The sequence below is a fragment of the Aquila chrysaetos genome, chromosome 17, assembly GCF_900496995.4.
Source record: "Aquila chrysaetos chrysaetos chromosome 17, bAquChr1.4, whole genome shotgun sequence".
NCBI classification, from domain to species: domain Eukaryota; kingdom Metazoa; phylum Chordata; class Aves; order Accipitriformes; family Accipitridae; genus Aquila; species Aquila chrysaetos.
In genome coordinates this window covers 3,222,873-3,249,852 of record NC_044020.1, presented here as the reverse complement: position 1 = coordinate 3,249,852, position 26,980 = coordinate 3,222,873, and the positions used below count along the sequence as shown (strand labels likewise).

The following is a 26,980-nucleotide window of genomic DNA, read 5'->3' as shown; positions in this document are numbered from 1 at the left end:
GATGTTTATGCAGCAGGTGACAGGACAAGGCCACTGAAATGACACTGGTGAGAGCACAGATGAAGAACTAACCTCTAGTCTAAGTGGTCTACATGGGCACTTTCAAATGCTTGGGTTAGTTTAACACCCATAGGACTCACGGAAATGGAGAGAGAAGAGAAGAGAAAGCCACAAGTACTCCACTTTCCATGAGTTTCAGGATTTGTCTTCCTTCTTCTTTTGCTATGCCTATAATTCCCCTTTGCTGCTAGGGTGGAAAGAAAGCACAGCCTTCGATTTTAACATCCCATTACCTGCATTTCTATGCTGGCTCAAGTTTAGATGGAGCAAACCTGCCAGCTGGATCAAGGCCAGAGGGAGGAAAAAAAAAAAGTTTCAAGTGCAAAGAACCAATTTATCAGGAACAAATCTTAACAACCAAAAGACACACTTCTGCTGGTGGATTCTATTCATGTGCGTAATAAAACCCCCGGTACAAGGTAACCTAACAAAATACTCTTTAGTGGCTATCTGACGTATCTTAGGGTAGATAATCTTCAGCCGCTAGTCTACATTTCACGTTTTCTGGATAAATTTGGTGCCTGCGAGGACAAGGAATGCTGACACTGAATAGCCAAGGACTGTGCAGAGAACATCATCTTTCACTTGGCTCCAAAAGTATTTGAGCCTGACCCGTGGCCTCTGGCTTTTCCAAGACTCCACACGCCAGGCCAGCAAATCTCACGTGTGCTCCAAATATAGCCCCCTCCCCCAGCAGAAGCTGCAATACAGGCTTCGCCCTGCCCCGAGCTCTGCTCTCAAACCCACCCATTCCTATCACCCTACACATCCTCGCTGGACCTCCAAAAGCGAAAAGGTGACGAACGAGACTTTGTCGGAGGTTTTGTGGGTGATTTCAGAGGAGGGAGAAGGAAAATAGGTGAGGAGCTGCTCTGGGTGGCTCGCCATGCCTGCGGGACGGACTGCAGTCACACGTACAAGTCACATGCGCCCGGACAATGCAGTAAGGCACGCAACAACATACTAGTTTGCAGAGCATGGCATTGCTGTCAGCTCAACCCCCCTACAAGGAAAAAAAAAAATTTTTTTCAGAAAAAAAGCCAAAAATGCAAACCGAAACACACAAGTCTCAAACAACACAGACCTTGGAGTTAAAGTGTCAAATGGAACCGCTCACGTGCAGGAGCCTCAAAGCCCTCCGCAGAGCCTCCGGGCTCCTGAGGCCTGGGACGCACCAAGCCAAGGAGCAAGGAGCCCAGCACGGAAGCAGTGTCTTTCTACAAAACCAGCACCATAAGCTCCAGTTCTGCCCGAGGAACATACAGAGCAAACACCAAGACTCTATAAAGTCGCCACTGTCCTTTTGCTTACCTGGACGACTGGGTATTGGTAATCCATACAATACACACCATACATAGCCAAAGATCCTCCAGCTAAAGGCCAAATGGACACAGGACTGGAAGCTTCAAACCCGAGTCTCCGTCTTTCAGCCTTGTGGGAAGGACTCTGGCAGCCCTGCGCAGTGCTTGGCTCGGGCCTCTGGGGCCACTCAGGTTGACACTAGCTCAGCTGAAAATAAAAAGGAGCTGCCTGGCTTGGCTCAGCTCAGCCCCTCTCTTCTGGGATCCAGCAAGGCAGCGCTCAACCATAGGCGGCAGAGGCTCCTAAAATTAGAAATCCCCTACTGAAAACGGCCCTGCAAGCCTCGACCGAGGAGCGTCCTACGACTCCCGGGCAGCAAACAGAGCGACTGCCGGGAAGAGGGGGACACAGGATCTTCGCAGCCACCGCCACCGGGGATGGGAGGAAGCAAACAGCATTTAGGATCTGAAAAGAGCATATGTTCTGGGCTCTAGGTGCGTCAGAGGGAACACTCCCAATCCAGGACAGGGAAAAACATATGGGACCGTTCCTCCCCCACCCCCATACCCTTCTTGCCGTCCTCGGCAGGGACAGGTGCTGGGATTAGCATAGCAAAACCCTTTGGTGTCGGGGAGGGAGGGAGAGGGGAGAAGCCACATTGATATCTCAGCTGAAGGGATCTCTTTCACGAGGGAGTATGTGCCCGTATCATTTAACGCCTCTCCCTCCCTCCGCACTTGAGGCGGGCAGGGACAGCTGCCGGAACCGGGGCTGGCGGGGGGAGCCGGGCTCCGGGATGGCCCCCACCGTCCCAGCCCAACGCCGGTGGGTTGCCTCCCCTCAGCTGTTCCAGTCAAACTGGGGGTGAAGGGGGGGGATTAATTCTGCCACGGGGCGACGGCGAGCAGCGGGGAGAAGGGGGCAAAGCTGGGCAAGGCCAGTTGTTGTGCCCGTTTTAGGAAGCCCAACCTCCCTGTTCTCGGGGAGGAATCCGCTCCCTGACCGACGGGGACAGATGGAGAGCTGCCCGGACAGAGGCCGGCCGGCTCAGCCCGCCGGCCCTGCGTGCCGGACGCGTTACCGGACACCCCGGAGCCCGCTGCTGATTCTTAGAAGACACGGTGTGGATGGGGGGGGGGGAACGACATGGACACCTCCCCGTAGCAAACCGCGTGAGGTTTCGGCCATCGCTACGCCAAACTGCACCAGGTTGACGCTGGCCCAAAACCCGGGCTCCCAAAGAGTTAACAGCCCAAAACCACAAAAGATTCCCACCTTCCTCCAAAGGGCGGCAATGATAAAACCCCTCCCTCCAAGGTTTCAAAAATAAGGATGTTACAGTGCTCAAACCCAAGATGGGCTACGCAAATTCCCACCCACCCCCCAATTTTAAATGCATACAGACGGGGTTTTTTTGCATTTCTAATCTTTCACTTTTCTGTAGTGCTGCTGCGCACCACCAAACAGCTACCTCAGCCTAGCTCTGGGCTAGCTGCCTTTCCATCGTTACTGGTAATTTCCTCCCCCTCAGAAAGAGTTAAACTTAACATTTTATTTTTTTTCCAAGACCTTAATACATGGATCATTATCCAGCACAATTTGCAGGTGCGGCACTTTGTAATTTAGGTAAGGGGTGCCTAATCCACAACTCTCCGACCCACCCAGCCTGACCGGACAGCTCTTGGCTCGTCCTCTGCTCCCATTGCCCTTTCTTTCCGAGACGCCTCGGAAAAGGACAGCTAGGAGCTGGGTGAGTGGTTACAGCAGCTGCCGCCCACTCTCATCATCTTTCCTAAGGCCACAGGGCCGCTTCTTCCTTACAAAAGGAGCATGGCCAATTTGGGGAGTATAAAGCATGACATTTTCTACATCTAAAAAAAAAAAAAAAAAAAAGAAAAAGTTTCTATAGCCATTGTTTCTCTGTGAAGATTTGCACAGAGAGAGAAATTAATTGCCCATAAATGGGAAAGCAGCTATGCTTCTAGATCTCTTCACTGGGGAAAAAGGATGAGGCTCCCACAATGAACTTTCAGCTCATTCTGCCTTTGGCCAGTTTATTTCACCCCAGACCCAAACTAACTTTCTGAAGCTCACATTATGCCTCCTTCTCACCTTCAGAGGGCTGTTCGGCCACCTCTCAGCACTCCCCCTGCAAGCCCCGCTCTCGGACACAGTATCTGGTTTCCTCTGAACGACCAATACTTTTTTTTTTCCCCTTCTTTCTGTAACTACACGTTCAATAGGCGCCTGCCCTTCATTCTTATGCATAGCTCGTTACTATGCACTCAGGCAATTTAGTATCTCCAATAACATCTTTTTATGAAAAGGCATTAATTTATAAAAACCCAAAGTCTCTTCCACAGCCTGTTTCTTGCTACTCCATATTACTGCCCCAGGTTTTAAAACCAAATCCCTAACTAAGTTAAAAACCTTACATTTATTTCACAATCCAATTCTTGTCATTTCCAACCAGGCCTCAGGGGAATAAAATGTTTCCAAATCCTAGTGCAGATATCTTTACTATCTATAAATAACCATCAGATGGGCAAAACAAAACAAGGAGGGGGAGCAGGGAGCACCACCTAAGCTCCTCTGTTGTTTTAACTACAGATCCAGATAGAACTGCCATGCTTTAAAGCTTTTGATGCAGATTTAAATACTCTGCCTTAACCAGCATTAAGATACTTGGGTGACACTTCGGTAACAAAGCATCGCACCTCCTGTGTCCCACAGAAAATTAAATTACAAAAACTAGTTTTAAACTTGTATATGCCAAGATAGATACAGCATGACTTTATTGACCAGTAATAAACTACTGAATTTTCTGCAAGGCTGGCCATAATGGCTGGTTTACTGCTGCACACTGACTTGCAACAAATATTAGTCAAATATAAGATGGCGCTGCACTCCATAATTTTATTTTGAGATAAAGGCCCAACTACATTACCATATAACCTGCTATGCACATGCATTTCCAGTAACACAAGTTAGGTAACTGTTATAAAATCATAGCCTTGTTCCTGCAAACGCTTACACATATGAATAATTTTAAAATTACAGAAATATTAAGACTGGAAAAGACCTCCTGACACACACAATCAGATCAATTGCTATCATACAACATCATCGAATCTTTTCATAAAATTTATCACGCTACATCTTAGAACTGGGTTTTGCAGCTACGCTTCCCCAGCCAAAAGGCTGCTCTAGAACACCACTCCCCAGCAGCTGGGGTCTGTGTTCATCTCCAGCTTAATGTTATTCCTGAGCAATTTCTGTTTATTCATTGTTCTTGTGCCAGTACCGTCCTCTGGTTTAACTGTATTTTCTCTTTCCCTTACGATTAACCTTCCTCATGTAACCCCTCTCTACCCATCTAAACAAGCAGCCGTTCCAGTCTTTTGCCACATGACAGGCTTGCTATTCCCCAATCTCTAGCAGCCCTTTCTTGCACCTGATCTAGCCTGTGCTCATCTTTTTTTTTTTTTTAAAGACATTACTCAGAACAACATTGTTAGCTCCTAATCCGTTTCACAATTCCAGCACTAAACTGCATCTTTTCTAGCCTCATTAGTAATTTCCTCTGTAGCACCACATCAGATGCTGTAGGACCTGTCTACAGTAAGACATGCCACCCCATTAAGAAAAATGCATGTTATCAAGTTAAGAAAATTGGTTATCTTAAAAACAGACAGGCTGATATGGCACAACCCTATTTTGATGGATTTGTGTTGCCTTTTATCACATTTTTCATTTGTGTACAAGCCTTTAATTAATATTTTTGTGTCAGCATACAGCTGAGGTTGGACCAACAGGTCTATTTACTCAGATCATCCCCTACCACCAATAGGGCTATTACACTTCCTGTTCTCCAAACATATGATAGCACTCCTGATTTGATAGATTAAAACTTGTATCAGATCTGCAACTTCATGAACCGGTTCTTTCACTTTCAGGAACAGGCATCACCCTTCCCCAGGCAATCCTGCTCCCCAGCCCAGCCTGCACGCACTAGGGTCTTTGAAATGTCCAACGTGGTTGCTTCTACGGTAGGTTCATGCCCGTTACCCATCCTGCCCTTGCTCCCATGATCAACTCTACCTTCAACAGCAACAACAAAAAAAAAGATTTGTTCAATTCTGCAATCACAACAAGAGCATCCTCATTAACTACCCCATCCCCAACACTAAGCTGCCCCTCATCTTCCCTTCTTTCTAACTGTATTTTGAGAAACTGTCACTGATTTCCTTAGCAACATTTGCAAGGTTTAACTCAGTCTGATTTTTGGCAGTTCTCATTTTAGCCCTACTGACTTTAAAGGCACAGCAATCTCTGCTAATAAATTCTCTTTTGTAAATTCTTTTCTTGCACCCAACAGCCTTTATAAGGTGATTATGCCTCCAGTTAGGCTGAAGTTTCTTCTTACAAGTTTTTTTCGCCTTTACTTATATCATCAAGAATTTGTATCCAAAGTACCTCTAACAAAAAAAAAAAAAACAACAACAAATAAAACCCAAACCCAAACCACACACTTCTACATTCAAGTCTGAGTTTTCAATCCAGTTCCCTGGCTTCACTAAGTATTTTGCTTCATGTATCAAAGCTTGCATCATGATCACCCCATCCAAAGGTGGGGACATGGAGGCTTCTGAACAGCTTGTTTTCCTGTAATAGTCATAGCACCAATAATTCACTCACCGTCTCAACAACAGGTGATGATGCTACAGTGACGAAATCTTTTGACCCTATTATAATTAGCAGCATTTGTCCTCCAAGCTATATCTGAGAAATTAAAGTTTCTCATACTAATATTTATCTCTCTAATGGTACTGGGAATAACATCATTTCAGAGCCTCACGTTTGTATCTGAATCCAATCCTATGAGGGATTACAGCAGACTCACAGTACTCCCTCTGGGACCTCTTTTACCATTCTTCCCCACAGCAATTTTGACCAGAAACAGATCCTGCGTTATCAGTATTACTCTTCTTTCTTCTTTACAGTCCAGTGCATACAATACAGCCTATCACCTTTTACATCTACCCTATCTGAACCACACATAATCTTGAATGCATGTTAAAGCCATGATTACTATTCTTGCAGATTGATATTATCCCTATAATATCCAGTTTCATGTTCTGCACCAGTAACTCTGGTTCCTCTACTTGTTATTTCTAATGCCAGAAGCCCAAAAAAACCCTGATATGTTTGTGCACACAGCTCCCAGCTCCCTCAACTAAGAGTATCACCCATCTAGTTACTGCTGAATTTTATTATTCTTTTTATAACATTGAATTTTATTGTTTTCCATCTCCTACCTACCCATTGCTTTGCCTAGAGATACTGTTTTACATGCTACTGTAGCAGCATTTACCTAATTTTCCTCTTTCTGTGTACTAAGCAAGGCATGGAGATTACGCACGTTTTTCCCAACATTCTCAAAACCCAGTATTTTGCTTCACATGCACTGCTCTCTTTGATGTCTGCAGACTGAGGAGCATTTTTGGAAAATGCAAGACCACAGCCCTGGGCTTTGCCTTCCCTGCTTTCTTCAGACTGCTTATAGCAAGCATGCTAAGTCACAATTACAATTACAGCTATAAGAAATAAGCTAGCCATAGTCTCCCTGTGCTTGAAGTGCAGCCATGGTAGCTCCAGACATCTTCCATGTATTTTTTTTTTTTTTTAAGTTGCTAAAAACCGTGGTACTGTGGGGACACAGCAATACAGCATGGAGCCTGAGATATTTCCATGCTGCACAGTCATTACACCACATCGATCTTTACTAAGGAAATTACACCAACGGTTTCATTTTATAAACTGAATTTATAAAATCTTTAGTATAATTCTCTGTTCTCCAGACAAATTAATCCAAGCCTTATCTAGTTACTCCCACTAAAGAGCTCTTACCTCCGCTGATTCTAACTCTTCATCGCTAGAAGCCTGGCTGATGCTCTTCCTCTCACCCACCAAAAATGGCATCTTTAACAATTAGCCAATCACTACATCTGCTAAACTGGGTCATCAGGGATCTGATGAGCAGCTTACAATATGTCTCTGCTTTTTAAAGACTGATGTAAATGTAGGAAACATGCCAGCAAGCAAGGATGCATTTTCTGGCTGGGTATGTACTGATTTCCATAGCAGCTAAATAGATCAAGCAGCTCAGCCAGCTTGTACCGGTGTTAGACAAACAGCACACGGTACCAAGATTACATCTTTAGAGCTGCAAGTGATTCTCATTTTGCACCAAAGCAAGTCCCATGTCCTGAGCACAAAGGTGGCTTTCACTGACTCCAGGTGAGAATTTATACTGGAAAGTCATCAGTCCTCTATAGGGCTACATTTTCTGGGCTGTATTGCTTGTTTGGTTTGAATAGGTATAACATTTTTCAAAAAGCTGCATGGGTTTTTTTTCTTCCCAGTTTTAATATAACCAACAACTAGAAAAATTACATATGGTCTAGTTGTTATTTTGACCCTGAAATCATTAGAGATTCAAGTGGGGAGGATATAAATGTAGGCAGAGCATGCACAGGAAAGCTCAGTATTCCAAAATGGCAAGCAGAAGCAAAGATGATGACAAATAGGTGACTGCACAAATTGTTTTTCCTCACATTTCAGAAACCTGGCAGTTTTACATAGGTGTCCTGATCTCAAGAGCAAGAAGATCTGGTGGTGGATCAGCTATGCAGGAGAGCGAATAACCAAGCCAGCGCGTTCTTTGCGAGTAAAACATGTTAAGCATGCAAATGCTGAAGATCAGGAACGAGATGCATTAAGCAGAAATGGAACCAGCAGTTCTGGGGGATGTGGAGTAGGAGCAGAAGCAAACGAGAGCGTGTTGGATTAGCGTAATAAGGACATCACAGGAAAGAATTTCAATGTGTTGGTAAAGCCATAGGAGCCACTGCTTGCCTGAATCCGGTCTGATTAGTTAGTGCTACTGATACCTCATGTTCATTAGGATTAATGTTCCTAAAACACATTAGCACAAATGAAATTACCAAAAATACACTTTGAATCCAAGGAAACTAAAATCCCTCTGCCAAAAGGCCTAAGAAGCCCAAAGCTAAACAAAGCAGTAAATACCAGGTTACGTGTAGCAGAGAAGATAGCCCCATCACACTCACTGCTTCTGTCAAGGAAATACCTCAAGCAGACAATGGAACCTCAGTCATTACACGTGCCAGGTTTCACAGAAAAAATTCATGATTTCAAGAAAACTTAAGAGAGAAAAAATACCAAAGACAATATTTAATACAATGGAAGCTCTGAAATAGCTCCTGGTCATGTCCTTTCCCCTCAAAGTGCTGGAGCTCTCCCTTTTCAATCTTCTTCTGCGACACATTCTCTATTTGCAAGGCAATTTACTTACGAGTGATGGAGCTTGTTTGCATCTGCCTCAACCGCTCTGAACACTCCCCACCCAAGCTCTGTAGTCCTGAAACTGATCTAAAATGGCTTAACAGCTAGGCACTGTGCACACTCTAAATGATGGGCGTAAGATACCTGTATCCTGTTACCACCCTCAGCTCTTCACTGCATCATCTACGCATAGCTATTAAATATTAATGGTTTGTCTAGACTGGAAAACTAGCACAGCTTTAAAACACAATTACAAATACACAGCATAAAAGGACAGGTCAGAATTAAAAATAATTATTTCTTAAGTACCACTATTTTCAAAGCCTCAACAAACTCTGCTTTAGGAAGGACTTGGAAAATGGAGGCAGAGCAAGGATACCACGTCGGTCTGCTAAAGCAGAATATTGCAAGACCTTTGTTTGCTGGACAACTGGCTTTTTTTCGTTTCGTTGAGCTTTCTTACAGCCATCCAGTAGAACAGTAGCATTCGCAACTCCAGAAACCTACAGACCAAAACAGAACTCATGAAACCACAAGTCTGGATCTTCCTCAACCAGAAACTAAGCTCTCCGAGTACCTGATCTACAGAGTCATGGCTGTCAAGAGAGACAAAGACTCTTGGTGAAATTGCAGGAGAGTAAAGACTCTTGATCGTGAAGTTAGATCTGTGTAGGCAGAGTCTTCCTGAAGCTGGAAGTACAGATCCTGGCCATACAACTTCAGCTGCCAGACAAGGAGCTGGAGTCAATTCAGGCAAAACTCAGATTGCCCAAAGTCTGTCTCTGAAATTATTACAAAGGAAAAATGTAAGGTAGCAATGAACACTCATCTGAAGTTTGAAAAATCCTCTGTCAGAAGACTGTACTCCCAGAACTGAGGTTTTACGCACGATGCTAGCTAACGAGCTGGCTCCCAGAGAGGCAGCTTTAACAGAACAATAACTCACAAAAATATATTAGTGATTAAGTTGCAAAATAAAGCTGGCAGCAGTCTGGATATACCAGCACCACAGAGAAGACACAACTTCAACTTTCATTTCTACCCCAAACCATCACTTTACACACATTACAAAACAGGCTTTAATTACGCCATCTTGAGAAAACTCCAGCACACCTGAGTATAACATGCAACAAGTCCAAAAGGAGCTTCTAAAACCAGACAGGCTCCATCACCTTAGTTATTACCAGAGGCACAGTATAAAGGGGGGAAAGAAAGTATACACAGATTTTCCAGAAAAAAAAAAAAATATCCGTGTGTTTGGCCTGGGCCTCCTTTCAAGGAGAACTCTAAGTGCTTGGCACTACTTCAGGAAGAAAGTAAGTGTACTTTTGGGCTAAGCCATTTGGCAAAGGCGGCGATCGTAGCACAGCTTTCTTTTGGGACCACTTCTATATGCACTGATCTTGGTAATGCTACATGTCCATCAAAATGCTTTTTGCCTGTTACATGAAAAACAAAAAGGTGTCCAGATGCAGAATTTCAACATCAAAGAAGAGAAGGAGTTTTCTCTTGGTAGTTTAGACATTACACGACAGCCACGCTGCCTTTCTATATTCCTTTGAGGACAGTGGAGAAAGAGGAAACAAAAAGAATAGTGTGGAGGCAGTTAGCCTTTCCTGCTAGATCTATCAGCTAGCTCCAGAACCTCAGTCAGAGAAAAGATTTGTCCGTTTTGTCTCTCATACTCCCACTTAGTTTTTCCACTTGACAAGCAGCAGCAGTTCAATTAGCTGATCCTTAAGGGGACAACGGGGAGATCCAAAAAAGAAAGACCTGACTCTTCTACGAAATACAGCAGCTTAAGCCTGAGCATTTCTCCAGATCTATGCTAAGCCTAGAAAAATTACGGTTAATTCCTTAATTAAAGAAATATCTTCCTAAGAATAAATATTATTAAAAGTCACCAGATGGTAGTACCAGAGATACTCTCACCAAGTATTTTTAATTGAATGAATCACAAATTAGGGCTGGACCACAACGGCGATTTCCCCCGTAGTGTAAGTATAGTTACACCGTTATCTCAGCCCCACCAGCAAGTTGCCGCGTGGCAGCCGCGGGGCCGTCGGTGACGCCACGCGCATTCCCAGTCTATCCCAGCAAACGCTCACGGGATAAACCACTTTCGCCGAGGGTTTGAGCTAACACGTTTTACCTCGCCTTTGCCTGGGGTGAAGGGAGCACATGATCAGCTATCGCAGAGAATTGCAATACGTGGCCATGTCTTACTCATCTAAGCTGGGTGCTCGCTCCCTAACGGAGATGGTTTTGGTATGGATTTTCCTCCCTACCTCGCCTCCCGGCTTATCAAATTGCTTCCATGTGACAAACTAAAATAGAAAAAGGTACTTGTTCCAAGTTAAATAGTGTCCACACAATAAATTATGCTAGTATCGACTTAAATTTATCCCTACCTTAGAGCGGTATGGCTTCCCAGCTACACAAACAAAAGGAGAATTTGGGGGAAAGGTTTTCTCAGGCAGCATTTTGCTCTCCTGACACAGGAGCAAAGGCATTCCCTGTCCAACTTCGTTCAACCAGAATAGCAGAGCAGCTGCCCACACACTGTAACCATGCAAGCAAGAAACAAAACATGTCAAAAATATTAAACTAAACTTTTAATTGAATGGAAGTAAAAGAGAAATAAACAGGCAGCACAATCTACATGAGATAGCCGGGTCTGAGACCGCATTACCGGCAGGAACTGAGGAACTGAAGAACTTCATGCAGGCAGGACCTTTAGCTGCCGCAACAGCAGGTCACCAAAAAAATCTCAGGAAATCATTTGGAAACAGTATACAGAATATGACACCCTCAACGTAAATCTGCAAAGACAATTTCATGATAGAAGAATTCCATCTGTCCATTTTTTCTGTAGGCCTCAGTTCAAAATCTTGCTCACCTGCTAAGCTTCAGATAAGGAATCCTGCTTTTTCCCCATTCCCATTTGGAAAAAAAAAAAAAAATAAATCCCAAACTCAGGCAGCTCCGAAGAGATTCAAGAGCAAAATACCAGAAGTGCTGCAGTTAAGAGTTCGGTGCATTTGCTGAGTGCACAGAAAGGATCCAGAAATAGCACGCAAAGTCGAGGTTTGGCAAGAACGACGCAGTTTACCCTGAAAGAGGAAAGTCAGACACGCTAAATGAATGGTGACAGCAGCAAGTCATGCTTTAATGTAGGGAGTGACCCCAAGGACTACTCTTGTTGGGGCAGAGGTGCTAGTTATTGCTGTGTCCCTCCTCCAGTGGTTTTAGTGGAGAAGTAGAAGGCTGCGGTGAACAGAAGAGGTATGCTGAAGTTATGCCAGCTCTTAGGCACGAAGTAGTCTTCACATCGCATTCTGCCTCAGATTAAGACAAAAATAGTAAAAGGCAGCAAACACCTAGATTTTGTTTGGTTGGGTTTTTTTTGAAACCTATCTACTTCTGAGAAAGCAGGAGTGATCAAAACTCTGGAAGTCCTTTTATTCTCACACAGAGCCCCAAGACGTGGGCACAGAGGTCTGCTGTGGGCACGTAAGCTAACTGCCACCCACACTTCTCCCCAGGAGCCACGAGGACGGAAGAAAGCCTGACAGGGCTCAGTCCAAAGCCCTTTCCTGCGGGCTAGCGTCAACTCCCAGCAAGTTCTAAAACAAGCCACAGCAGCTGAAACCCCTGGACAACAACCACCAAGGGCTTTTTGCCATTGCACTACCTGCACGAACAAGATACCTGCTCTTCTCAGCAGCTTTCTGTGACCTCAACAAAAAAAAACTCATGCACGTTCATTCAACCCAATTTGCCACTGTCTGCTTCCTCTGTCCCAAAACCAGGAAGCCATAAAGATGGTTACCTGGTTCCCATGAAAACCCTTATCTCTGTTTTCTGTCGCTATCAAGAAATCTCTACCAAAGACTTGGCTCATGTACCTTGCGCATCTCTCCAGTAACTCTGCAGTGGGGGTAATCTCACTTCATGATAACAGGACTACCAACGCAAAAATTAACTGCAACCCCTTTGCATTATCGGCTTGCATATCAGCAGCACTCAAACTTCAGCCTCTACGGCTTTACGGGTCTCTTAGCATGAATTTAAAAGAACCACTTATCTCAGGCTAGAGATTCATGCATAGGCCAGAGTTAAAGTAGGGCAATACTTAAGCTGCATCTCAAGCTCACATTGTAATGAAGCAAAAGCTGCAACTTCAAGCTCTGAAGGGGCACAGCAGGCACACCTCCTGCAACCGCTCTGAATTAGACAGCTTCTGAGAAACTTGTGTGAGTCTTGAAAATCTAATACAGCTCTACAGTCTGCGACTGAACTGCCTTAGCAGACAGGTTGAGCTACAGCATCCTCTTTCACATACATTACGGGGTCTTCACTACGGTCGTGGGGATGAGACCCTTTTCTGCAGCAGAGGAATGCAGTAGATGCGCAAACCCTGCAGGAAGCAAACTTCAGAATGGCAGATTGCCAAAGGCGTCTCTGGGCAAAATAAAGAAAAACTGTCACTGCCACCCAACTGCCCCAGATTGTCTGCAACAGAAGAGAAAAATACGTAACCGCCATTAAGATGAAAACAAAGAAAATGACGGCCACATAAAAAAAAAAAACAAACCACACTTTCTGCACATTCTGTTCCTGACTTACCTTCTTTACAATTATGAGACAGATCTAATAACAGCCCCTAGAAATCCAGCTGTCACATTTTGATAGTTCACTGATTGCCCACATAGATCTAATTACCTCAGCCAGTCCACATGCCTAAAACCTCACGTGGGCAAGGCCATTCCTCAAGTCTTGCCCTGCCAGAGGTCTGGAGAGTGAAAGCAAGAGCAACGCTAGGATGATCAGATGTTTTCTGGAGCCACCAAGGTCAAAGTATAGGGACAAGAAGAAGGGAAACAGCTGCTCTACAGCTACAGACAACAGAATGCTTAAAAACCTAGAAAAATAATTAAACGAACTAATGAGCCATAGTTGGCAAAGGAACCACAGGTCAAGGAAGATACAATTCCTCGGTGGGGGGAGAAGTGAAGAAGGGGAGAAGCTCTCCCATGTCAGGGCAGAGAGGGACCAAGTTAGCAGCTTCATAGCAGAGCTGTGGCAAGGAGGGTAGAGAGAAAGGGACATACCAAGAGAAGAGGCGATTTATTCTGTAGTTTCAGGGCTGGAATAAGCCACAGAAGATGAACAAAAGGGAATGTCTGCGGTGGATCCAAACACGAGACAGGGGTGGGATGGCAATGCCACAGGGTTTGTTTTGTTATTGGGTTTGTTTGTTTTAAAAGGAAGTTAATAGAAAAACACCAGCAGCTTCAAATGCTCCAAGCGTACCGCCTGCCACTCCTCCTAGGTTATGACAAAAACTCCCGCCCTGTAATGAGAAGGGCTTCTTGGGATCCAGCAGCCCTCCGACTCTTCACCCCCGACCTGGGGGGTAGAGGGGGTTCCCATATCAGTGGCTCGGCAGCACGGAGCTCCCCGCACTGGCACCGGCCGCCTGCCCAATTCAGACCTGTAATCTCCCTCGACTTTGATTTAATGCAGCAATTACTGGTAATGTGGTTTGAAGGAGATAAATGCCCAGTACAGGGCTGGCTGGCACTGACGCTCATTCCGCTCATGATGCGAGAACAGTTTTAATTAAAATCCCCTTTATGATAAAGGAGCTGCTTGACTGGATGTTTCTGTGCAGCCCTGATACAGAGCCTCCTCCAAAGCGGATTAGAAATCAAAGTTTCCCCCTTCTCGCTACTGGCAACACACAGAAATAGGGAACACAGTCACCATGTCACCCCTCTACAATTTCCTTAACCCTAGAACTGCTGGGAAAATGCCCATGTTTGCTTAAAAGCAATTGCCACCTCCTGTCATGGCTCAAAGTGTTTCCCAAAAACTACGCACGAGGGCTGCTTTAATTAGAATAAATGCATCCAGAGAGCTCATCCTCCGTGATCCAAAACCGGTTTCCCCTCTATCTGGGTTAAAAGGGAATCAGCTTGGCTACTTCTGTGACAGACCCATCCCTACAGCCTGCATTCTGGCAAGGAGGAAAAATCAGACCTGTGGTGCTCTGCCAAGATGGTAGGAAGTCGGGATCTGGCCGAAAGGCTGGAAAAGCAGAAGCCTCTTCTGGGTGAGGCAGAGCAGCACAGACAGGGAAGAGGGAAGGAGCAGCACTGCAAGATAAAGGCATAAAATTTGGCAGAGCAGTCAGGATCCCAGCACAGACATGTTCCAGAAATGATCTGTCAGCTCTTGATCGAGTTACAGCAAATGTAGGTGCAATTTTGGGTTGGTTTTCTTCTTTACGGTATAGGAAATACCAGAGATGAATACATTAAGCACAGCTAGTTTCTATTATTGCAAGTGCCAGGAGCAGATTGTCACAGTGAGAAATTGGCCTTGTGCATTACACAGAAAAGGCAGCGCTGGCTTTGGAGGCCTGCAGACAGTGCAATGTGAAGATAAAGAGCCTCAAGTCTGAATGCGTATTATTCCTCTCCTTAAGCCACCGAACACACGTAAACATAAAAAGGCTGATTTAAGCAGCTGAATTTCTCCATGACCTTCAGAATATATCTGCAGACCATGGGACTACCCAAGACTTGTCACAGGACCCCCCTTTTCAGAGAGTTTGCCCCCTCACCCTAGGAATGCTCCATATTCCCTGACATGGTCTTCTCCTGCAAAGCCCTCAATGCCAGGGTCAATGGGATTCTGTTCCAAAAAATCTTTTTCTTTAAAATAAGAAAGCAATTTGAAAGTAGCTCTCATGTTCCATGATTCCCCACCCCCTTCACACAGCACATTATCAAACAATGGATGAAAAAAAGAAAAATCTTGGCAGAACCAGGAGGGATTCGGCACAACAGCGTGACTAGGTGACTCCACGGGAGTCTGAAGCGGCAGACGCTGGACCACCAAAGGCTGATGTGACACCACTGCAGTGGTGAAACCAGCATTCAGGAGCACCTCGGTCCTCAACAGGATGAATAAAGGGTAAAAACGCCAGGTCAGAGACAGCAACATGAAGATTTAATGCGGTTTTGCTGGTCCACAAGGGAAAAAAAATGAAACCAAAAAAGGCCTGGTATAATTAACAAGATTAAAGGGGGATTTAGGATCAGGACAGAAAAGCAACGGGCCAGATTGATCCTTACAGGATTAAAGCTGGAATCCTACTAAGAGTCCAGTGGTTGAGAGATCAACGCAATGTAATGGGATTAAATCAACATCAGCTTTTGTTTTTACACAACTGAAACCCCAATGCCCGTTCTTCTACTGCTTTGGATAAGCAGTGGAAAAGTTGACTCGTACCTACAGACAACTGGTGTGCCAGTCTGCCAGGCACTTCCCCCTTCAGCCCTCTCATAGCAGAAGAGCAATAGGTACTGCTGCTTTCAGAAACAAAGGACAAAAAAAAAAAAAAAAGTGGTTTATAAAAAATTGTCCAAACAGTCAAGAAAGCTGACCATTTACCAAAGACCGTGTTCCGGCCAGCTCTAAATTAACTGCTATCAAGGGTGATGGGATCACCCCAGGACTGACTGATGGGAAAGCCAGGAGGACAGTCCCAGCTGCATTCAGCCATGCTGCCGATGGGCAATTGGATTTTGATATTGTCTTTTCCCAGAGAGGAACAAAGGACACAGTATACTCTGTGGAACATATCAGCAAACACATTTAAGACAAATTGTCGCATGTCCCCGTTGCACAACAATATACAAGAATTACAAAAGTGAGAAAAGCCTCTTTCAGCATGTATCATTTGCATTACAGCTGGTGCAACACATGCAGGCCAGCTGCACCTCTATTCCCCTGCCCCAAAGTTTCCAAAGCTTGCCGGTAATTTGAGTTGGTAGCGGGGGGAAGGGAAAGAGGGAAACAGGACAAGGCACTCGGTTCTTTCTAGGTATGTATACTATTTTTAAAGTTTTTATTCTTGTAGGAGAGAAAAACATGCATGTTTAAATGAGAGGGTATCCATCACCACCCTGCTTGGCTGAAGAGGGAAGGGGTGTTTATTGCACACCTGTTCGCAACGGCTAAACAGCTGCATTGAAGAGCAACACTCCCTGTGCAAGGAAAAAGCATTAAAGCATCTCATATTTCTACAGCAATTCTGAGTCCTAAAGGTGTTTAAAAACAGCAGTTACACATACACCATATACGCTCCAGCAAAGTTTTTGCTGCCGAAGAAAAATTTCCCCAACACTAAAATTTTAAAATGCAGATACCGTTCATTTCTTAAAAGATGCCACAATCAATAGCCTCACCTATGCTGAATGTGCTTCTCCTTTTCAGCTGGTTAGACAAAAAAAAAAAAAATCATCGGCATTCACTGCTCGTCCTCACTTAAGCACCAGCCAAAATCTCAGTGTAATAAATCGGGGTGGGGGGCAGAATAGCTGAAACTACTGCTGGATCCAACAGGCCTGTGAGCAAAGCTACTCTGCAACGTTACTGAGATGGTCCTGATGGAGCTACGTACCCCACTTATGCTGCCAAATAGGCTTTGCCACCTTCCCGAGAGATGCTTCGTCTTTGCTCAGAAGGGTTCTTGATCCAAAAGGTACGTCATGGATGCAAGCAGACAGCACCGTAGTGATTGAGGGTGGGATGAAAAAGGAGGCCATTAAAACAGAAATGAAAAGTTAAAAAATAGCAACAGGCAGATCACACTGCACATTTTCTACTTTCTAGCCACGTATACAGATTTGAATTTCAGCATTTTTCTGCATTTAAACTTGTTTCAACACTAGATGATTTATAAATTATAAAGAAAGTCCAGAGGAGTGTTCCAGTATCATCCCCATGCCAGCTCCTTAAAGCACGATGAATAATAATCCCTAAGAATATCTAAAAACATTGTCATCTGGTCAAAGTATTTTCACTTCATTGTTGTCTTAATGTCCAAGATTCAATTAGAGCATTGTGTGGGGGACAGCATGTTTCATTTGAGGCAAGAGAAAAACTAACTGCCTTTGCCCTGGATTCGACTACAGACCCAAGAACCATCTGGTAAAAAATGAGCCAGAGCATTGTGGAGGCAGTATATTAGTCATGAGACATAGGACTCTGAGAACAATGAAACCTAAATTTAAGGGACAGAGGAGGGAAACTTAATTACTTGTTTAAGCTTCTTCACAGCTTTGAGGAATCTTCAACACTTTCAGCAAAAAAATTTAGCACCAGAGGGGCACAAAGCACATCCTCCATTGATTTCTTAATTTTCTGCATGCCTGTTTTTACTTCCAGCATGTAACTATCTGCACTGGTCCATCAGCACAGCCTGCCTCTCCGATGCACAGCCACAGGATGCATCGTATTGCCCTCAGTACAGAGTACCATCCAGAGCCGCAGTACTGCGGATACAGACCACAGATCCTCCTCCGAACTGACAACTCTCTAAAGAAAACATTTCGTCTGACCCCACAACCTGACTCAAACTCCTGCTGTCCCCAGTAGCCCTCGCTGAAGGACGAAGGGATCTCTTCCAGCTAATCACACAAGCCATCTAATCATAATTTTGGTTAAGCATGCACACATATACAGTTGATACCCTAGTGACTGCTTAGAGCTGTGCCAAAAAAGCCATCCCAATTGAGATCAACTCAAAGACCTTTCCTAGACCATCGCCGTAACCTTGGGCATTAGGACAAGGGTAAAGTTCTGGCACTGCTGGAATTAAGATTTTCAAGTAAGCACCATGGGAAGTGCAGGAAACACAGCTGTTCAGTCTCAAATCACTATTATCTGTCTTATTCCTCAAGCTTTCAGCTGGAAACCAGGAAGGCTGAGGTTTATTCTCTTCTTATTCTCTTACAGTTTATTCTTTTCCTTCCAAGATAAACAGGCTGTTTTGTGAAAAACTAACTTAAACAGGACCTGGTCCCTGTCAGTCTCCCAAGACTTGGACAGGCTTACAGCAAACAGAGTCCCCTGTGCTCATCCCTGTTTGGACAGGTGGGAATAGAGCAGTCAGGCAGAAGAGCCACTGGAGAAATTCACACCAACTCAGCCAGCCTACATCCCTCTAATTCTTTTGTTTAGACTCATCAGGGAAGGAAATTCCTGAAAGTGATGGCAAGGTGCTGGGCACTGATTTTACCTGGTTTTATATTAATCAAATGTAGCCTACAGAACAGATCATCCTGATTCTGAATCTCCCTTCTCTGAAGCCAGTACCTTAATTTGAAATGCCTTCTCTTTCTGAACTGCATGGGGCATACTTGTCTCAGTAGTGACCTTGGCATCTTCCAGGACTACAGGCTTGCAGGAACACAGAACTGGAAAAGATCACCTGGATTATCAACCCTAGCCCTCTAGTAACACAGGCAGTCACGTTATATAATGTCTTTCATAAACTCTTCTTTCTCTTTTTCCCAAAACTCCAAAGCCTGTATAAAACCCTAGATGCAAATAGATGCAAGTTGCTTTGTCACACTAACCCCCAGGGGAACACAATGCAGACATCCCCAAACCAGCTGTGCATGGAGCAGCTCGGGTGTGGAAGCAGTGTAACCATGTTCACGAGGTGCTGCACCAAAGCTAATAAACCTTATCGAGCAGCAGAACTCACTATCTCAGTTGCAGTGCTGGACAAACATTACTGTGCTACTTCTGCATTCAAGCTGCTACATATGCATGCCACAGTATGGCACCGCGGGGCCCTGCAGGCTGGGGAATCAGCTTACAGGCTACTAGCTCGGGGCTTTTTGCATGAGCTCCATTTTATGATTTTCCAGGGCTTTCCTGCTCCAGAGCAAGAATCCAAAATCGGTGTTTATATTAACACGAAGTGCCTTTTACCGCATTCACAGAAATTCACCCAGACCTGACCTCTAACATGCGTTCAGGAAAACCTTCCTGCACCCTCACAGCCGCAGTCTCCCAGAGGCTACCACATCTTAACCTCTGTTAGCGTTGACCACACCGCGCGCGTACCACTTGCACGCAGCAACTGCACACTCTCCATCCCGTCAGGGCTTCAGTTGATGGCTGACGTGTTATTTGCCATTCCTACCAAACAGGTTCCAGCCAAAGACCTACAGGCACAGCCAGACTTCCCCAGCAATAGCTGCCCCAGGCTTGGCACTGGAACAGAGCAGGGAGGCCGTTTTCCCTGGATAGCCACTTGCTTTGCTGCTATCAAATGCATACTTTGAAAACCACGCCGTAATGACCATACTTTTCACTGGCAGTAGCTACCTCTCATGAAAAAAAACAAAAAACAAAAAACAACCAAACAAATAATAGAAAAACATGGCGTGAGGAAGAGCACGTTGCTAAGACCCAAGTCTGGCAGCAGAGTTGGGTTTCCAATCCCTTGGTGGTAAAGCTGATGAGCTTGGAGCCTAGAGGGAAAAATTATTCCAGTGAATGCAAAGAGAGGCTTTTAAGTGACAAAAAGGCAAGTAAAAGGCAGGTCAGGAAGAAAACCAACAAAAAATATTTCAAAATGAGCTTGGCAAGCTTACTAGCACTATTCTTGCTTGTATGGTAGGTAATTAGTAGGTCTAGGTAAGATCTTCACTTTCACAGGGCTCTAGAGAAAGAAATCATTTCTAGTTGCAATAAGCAGCCAGCCCTCTCACAAACACTCAGCATGTACTCTGTACATGGCTGTGAGAAATGAGGAAATTATCTATACCCACTATAATCTGAGATCAGAGCGATGAATCCAGTGGTTTCCTACCAGAAGCCTAGCAACAGCATGCATGTCCCCTACCTTGGTCCCTCCTGCCTTTGATAGTTTCAGCTGTCTTTGAGCACAGGAGAAGGATGGTTGATAAATTGCTTGCTAGGGCTGCTGCCCCTTCCTTTCAACCTTTCTTGTAACAACAGACCTCCAACAAGGCAACATTCATACATGCAACTCTCAGAACACATCATGCTCTTTAGAAAATACTTGGAATGAAATGACTCTAGATTATATCTTATGACTCACAGTACACAAAGATTCATCTGCTCATAAATGAAAAAAATAGGGCTTTCTTATCCAGAAAAGGGTTGAGCACTTTTCCCACACTCAAACCACTCTGCTCCTGGCTGTCACCAGCAGAACGCCTGCCCCCTTGTTGTCAGTACACACCTCTCTCCGAGAAAAGACCCTCTCGCCTTCGTAGCCCAAATTACTCCATGTCCCATCCAGAGAACTGATGACTAGGAGCCCTCTTGAACAATTCAGGAGCCCAGACAGCTCCAGGCAAATGGGGATGAGTGAGAGAAGAGACAAAGGCAGATTTAGATGGTCCCCTACAAACAAAATACTCTTGTCTGCAAAAACAGAACTCCTATATGCACCTCCCATATGTAAGGCCAAGTACCCACCTTCCGTTTCAACACTGACCATCAGATGCATGCACTCGAATGGTTTGCCACATCAGAAAGACTATCATACCGTCTCTGCTTCAGAAAGACTTTACACAACTGCATCCTACACAATAAAAGTGTTAAGATAAATAGTCTCTCTTGATATTTAATGGCACAGCTAGTCTGCCGCCTTCACTTCCCTCACAATGCCAAGCATTAGGTCACCACGACAGATATTTTAAGTTTCCCACTCTCCAGCTCTCCACAGCCCACAATCCCCTGCAGTCTACAAGGCCCTCATTTAGGAGTATCCTGCAACAAGTTTCACCTGAGGGAACAGAGTTCAGCAAGCAGGAATGTCAGTCCGAACCAAGGCTACACCACCACTTCATTTCAGAGACAGCATTATAGTCAGGGACTGTGATGTTGCAGGCAGCCTGTACTTTTGGGTTTGGTATCCACACCATACTACAGCTGCAGAAGAAGGCACATTCTCCTTTTTCCTTTATTATTTGTCAAATGTGACAGCATTCAATATTGCACAATCTCTTCAAGGAAGATAATTCTGTAACGTGCACCCCGGGGGGGGGGGGGGGGGGGAGGAACATTACTGTTGCTGTGGGAACCTTAATTCTGGATTTCAGGACTTGCATATTTAAAACCTCAAATTTAACATTGCATTAATGTAGCTTCATGCATTGAATTAGGGAATGACTCAGTACAAATCTCCATGCATCTACTGAAGTCCTGACGTTCCAAGGACAAGAGGCACAGAACAGAAAAAACACAGCACGGGGAACAAGGAGGGAATGGGGGGGAACCTGTGAGGAGGGAAGCAAGAAACCGGCACAGCCAACCCCACACCAAACCAGATCTGTCACTCGGGGCTCCTTGTTCTCACTGCTAAAGGTTATGTAGCCCGTCAGGATAAAAAGAGCTTAAAGCAGAAAGACAAATGGGCACAGAGGAAAAGGTTCCTGAAAGGACCGAGGAGGGAAAGATTCCCCGAAAGTCATAGGGTAAGACATACCGAGAAAGGAAAGATCATATCCAGATAGCACAAATTCACTAATTTTTTTTAATTACCATGGCACCATGCCCAGATGATGCCCTTAAAACCCCTTCAGCTATTCAAGCATTTAACACTCAATTTCCCCACTCCTCTATAGTTCAACTGCAACGCAAGCGCAGCAACGGTGCTGCCCAAAGTTTAGGGTGCAGGCAGAAGCAGCAGCCCACAGAGGGGTACCGGTCTGCAAGTGTCGGCAAGTGTCCCAAAACTCAACCCTCTCTTAAGAATCCAGGAGAGCGCTTCACCTTTTGGGCCGAAGCTGGTCATTATGCAGGCTAACACCTCCGTTTTATACTACAGTGCTCATGCACCCCTCGCTAGCGGGAAGAGGTGAGATAGGACAATTCTCCTCAGCTCCCATACTCGCCAGCATCCTCCATGTCTCAGCTGGGTAAGGAACATCTCCATTGTTTACTGCTTATCTAAAATCAGCAGCAGCACGGCTGAATTACTTCTCCTCTTACCCCACCCACCAAACGAAGCACAAATCTTAGCCGAGCCATGGGGCCTGCCCAGCCCTTTTCGCTAAAACCCAGCACCCCAATTTGGGGTCCCACACAGCAGGCTGCGGGGAGCGGGGAAGAGCGGAGAAGGTGGACGTGCCTGCCAGCGGGGCCTGCTGGACGAAACCAGGCAAGTGTGCATACCCCAGCGCAGAATCAAGTTACCCTGCAACAAAGATAGCGTGTGTATGTGCAAAGGAGGGAAGTAAAATCCTTCTGCCGGGGCTCCAAGGCTTGCTTTGTTGCTAAAATAAACCAGTGTTTGTTCCTGGGAGTGATGGGAAGCTGGACTCTAAAAGCAGCAGCAGTGAGAGCCCCCACCTTCAGAGTTAAACAGATTAAATAAAAAAAAAAAAAAAAAAAACACCAAACCACAAAAAAACCCACCAACAACAAAAACAAAAACTTGGGAACCGATTACTCTTCACCTCGTGTATCTAGGTAAGGAACCCAAGGGCAAACTGCTGATCTCAAGGGTGCCCAAGGAGCAGACAAAACTACACGTAGATGACTAACTGAGCAGCCTAACAGCTGACTGCTCCAGAGGAAATTCCAGTCCTTGCTCAAAGGCTGAAAATATATATGCTTTTATATATGCTTTTACTTTGCTTGCTGGATCTATATAACACTTTACACATGTTTTTCCTGACATTATTTTCCATACTCCACCAGAAACTCGAGTAACTGTGCCGCTTCTGGAAAAACAACCTTGCATCCAACTTTTGTCAGAACAGCTTCTTCCCCCCACCCCCAAAGCCCCAAACTGCAAAACTATCTATTTGCTCCCTGCTCCTCTCTTAACCTTCAGTGACTACAGCTCCCTTTCAGGAACACTTCTCCACTACCTGGGATGTCTCTCAGTAACACCAAAATCCCATAAAGCAGAGGCACATGGGAACAGTACTACGCATGAAAAAAAATAAATATATACAGGTCTCTCAGATGGCAGACAGTGAGCAGCATTATAGCAAAAATTTTGACTCCGAGGCACCTGCCCAAAACTGTTCTCTCCAGAGGAACTTAAAACCGCAGGAAAAGCCTGCTTGATACCCAGTTAGCAGTACTCGCTCTAAATATTATTTTTTACAAGGGAAAACTACAGCCCACTGTGTGTAGAGGCTGCAGAGAGCTAAGCCCAACAGCGAAGGCCGCTCACGTTAGTGCAGAGTCCTTCAGCTTTCCATTCCTTATATGTGCAAAGTGTGCAAGCCCTCACACACGCTTCTCTCTACTCACCCAGAGGTACATCATGTTAGCCTGGGTCCTTCAAACCCAGCAGTGAGATGATCCAGCAACGCAAGAGGTACTTCAGTAAGATTGTCGAGACCAAGGTTGGTTTTGGGTTTTTTTTTTTTTTTTTTAAAGAAAAAAAAAATCCAAACAGCTCAGTTTGAGGCTTAGAAAGCGTCTCGCCTCCTCCACCCCCCTCCTCCAGCTCTGGCTGCTCTGCGCTCTTCTCTCGCACTTAATCTCTCCCTGGGAGTTCCCAGCCCCGTGTGTCTGTACTGGCGTGCACAGCACACACTCTGCATTCGCCTCCAGGGAATTTCTCTCTGTCATTCTGCTTCTAAAAACACAATCTCGGCCTCACAAGATTCTTGCAAGAGGCAGGGATGGGTGGGGTTAGTAATAAATGCAGCCCGGCTCCCAGCGCCGGAGCATGCTTACTTTAGAGAAGGGATCTTTAGACTTGAATGAGGCAGCGTGTTGTCCTCCAAAGTCACCGGGGGTGAGGACCCATTCCCCCCCACCCGCTAATTGCTTCTCCAGAAACCATCCGCAGATGCGGGAGCCGTGCAGGGTGCCATAGGCAGGTTCTGCTACATCTTCATCTACCCCATTAGTCAACACCCCGAATTTGGTCACAATTCAGTAGCTGTATTTAATCATTAACCACTGACAGGCAAGGAGGAGCACAACTACAGGGATCCTGAAGCTAAGGAGAAAATCTATGGTGTGCCAGCCACCCTGGAGCTCCCGCAGGAGAAACAACCACTGCCGGCGTGAGCTGGGGAAGAGAAACGACTCACAGATAAAGGGGTTAATCTGCTTTCGCAGGTGGCTCTGCATGACTATTTTACAGACTTGCATATTGCCAAAGGGAAAGCAGCAGCTGGCTCGGGTTCCTCCGAGTATATCGGGTTCCCACTTGCCCAGAGGCAGCTTCCCCCCAAGTCTGACTGGGGCAAGCGCCCTTGCAGCCTTGTGCTCCCAGCCTGCTCCAGTTTCAGGTTTGCAAAGCTCTGCCGGTGGGGCGGCAGCCCCGGCAAAGGCACGCTGAGCAAAAGACACTCTCGCCCCAGCTCCCTCGACAAGCTCCAGCAAGCCCTTCCCCGCACGAGCGAATCCTCATCCCATCCCCCATGCCCGATGCCACAGGACAAGTGTCACCTCTCATCTCATTAATCAGTTAAACCGCTCTTCCAAACTAGGAAAACGGGTTTCTCGCCCCCTTCCCTTCCCACCTCGAAATGAAGAATCGACTTCCCTTGCTGGGCTCCAAATGCTAAGTTAAAATTGGCCTCTTCTCAAACGGGGGAAAACAAAAAAGAAAAGAATCATGTTTTCATTGAGTCACTGGTCTCCTTGGAAATGAGTTTTCAAGAAATATTTTTATCTCAGCTAAAGATACAGAAATGGTGCTCTTTCACATATCACCTCTACTCCCTTACTTACAGATTTCTTAAACGCGATCCAGCGGGCTCGGGAGCAAAGCAAGCAGCCATGTGGCCTGCCACGCTCCACCTACAAGTCAAGCCCTGTCTACGTGGGGCGACAGACAGACGTGGCTCCCGTCGCAGCAAGCGCAGACATCCCAGCCGTGCTCTGCGCTCCCCAGGCTCTCCTCGCCTTCAAGCAAGCCGCAAACGCACCTTGGACCAGGCTTGTCCCATCCATGGGATGGCGATGGGCTCTAAGGAAATACATGACTTGTTGCAGTCCTGCCTAAAAACCTGGAGAAAAGGCTTATCATCGTGACCGTATAGCAGTGACGGGGATGCGCTCGTTAGAGACAGGCAGGACACCCCTTGGCTTTCCAGCCAGGAAAACCCAAGCCCTGCTGCTCAGGGGAAGGAGCAGGAGCCCTGGTTCAGGAAGCTCAGATGTCACGGGATTGTTCAACTACGGCAGCTCTCGGGCCTCCCATCTGCTCTCACCTTTTGGCATGATGGGTCAGGTCGACAGGGTGAAAAGCAATGTTCCTAAAAATCACTTACTACACTAAAGCCTATGCACCACGGTCTCCAAAGAGCGAAGCGTGTGATCCATAAACCTGTTCTCAAATGCTCCGAGAGGAGTGAAACAGCAGCAATGCTGATATTTGCATCACGGTTAGACACTTCAGTTACATTTCAGCAGTAGGATCACACCAGCGCTAGCTCCTAGTTCAGCCAGCTTGCAGACGCAGGCAAACACTTCTGCATCACATAACCTTGATGGCATTTTCAAGGTTTTCTTCTGATTCAAAATCCTGATCCAAAAATGATCTTACTATCACCTTAATGAAAGCTGAGATTCCTTGTGCGCAGAGGAGAAAGTAAGAAGACACGTGGACCAGGTGAGCAAACCCAAATAAATCCTACTTCATATGTATTTCCATAAAAGACTTAAAAAAGATGAGCACTTAAAACTATGCTGAAGAGTGACCGACAAGCTCCCTAATAAAAAAAAAAAAAAAGGGGGGGGGGGGGGGCAGGAATTATCCCCCTTCTTCCCCAGGCTCTCTCATCCTTTAGGCCACTCTTCCAATGGGAGAGAAAAGAAAAACTTTCAGAATAAGGCTGTTCCTTAATTTCAACAACTGAGACTCGTTACAAGTCATCCCAGCAAATCCACAGTTGGACGGGTCACATTCAACCTCTGAAGCAAAACAGGACCTACGAACCCTCCTCAAATCATCCAAATACTGGCTCAAAATTCATCTGCCACTGGGCCACCACCTCTCCATGGAAGGTATACAGGAAGATTACGGAGCGCAGTAGACTTCTGGTGATGAAATACCCTCGTCCTGGAGCACTTTGTGAGGAACTGCAAGAGCAGGTTTCTCAACGCTCAATATTCTCAAGCAGCGAGAGAAGTACCCGACCGGTCAGGAGATGATGCTGTGGGATGCCTCCAGAGACACCACCGCTCCGATTCAACAGAGCTGCTGCTGCCCAGAGGTTCAAACCAACACTAAGAATATGAAGTGCATGCCCAAGACTACCCACAGTTGCAGACAGTACTGGTGGCAGTGTGGTAACTGTGTTAGCCTCAGATTATAAGCAAGAAAAAGATTTACTTGGCCAAAATAATTATGTGGGGGGAAAAAGAACTAGATGAGCTACTAGGCCTTCTTTAAGCTGTTATTCAGATTGCATAGATTTTCAACTAC

The 26,980-nt window shown here is 45.6% G+C and overlaps 1 protein-coding gene across 14 annotated transcripts in view; it reads right to left on the bottom strand.

Moving 5' to 3' along the window:
- Positions 1 to 26,980, bottom strand: part of RBFOX2 (RNA binding fox-1 homolog 2) — a 177,389-nt gene that overhangs the window by 93,712 nt on the left and 56,697 nt on the right. Inside the window, exon 1 of one of the 14 annotated variants that reach the window (XM_030040478.2) lies at positions 23,842 to 24,108. The exons of 12 other annotated variants lie outside the window; for them this stretch is intronic. In XM_030040478.2, the coding sequence (XP_029896338.1) occupies positions 23,842 to 23,856 (15 nt within the window). In that variant the 5' untranslated portion in view covers positions 23,857 to 24,108. Of the gene's footprint in view, positions 1 to 7,272; positions 7,360 to 23,841; positions 24,109 to 26,980 lie in introns of those variants that run through there. One more of the 14 variants, XM_030040472.1, reaches the window with a different exon arrangement.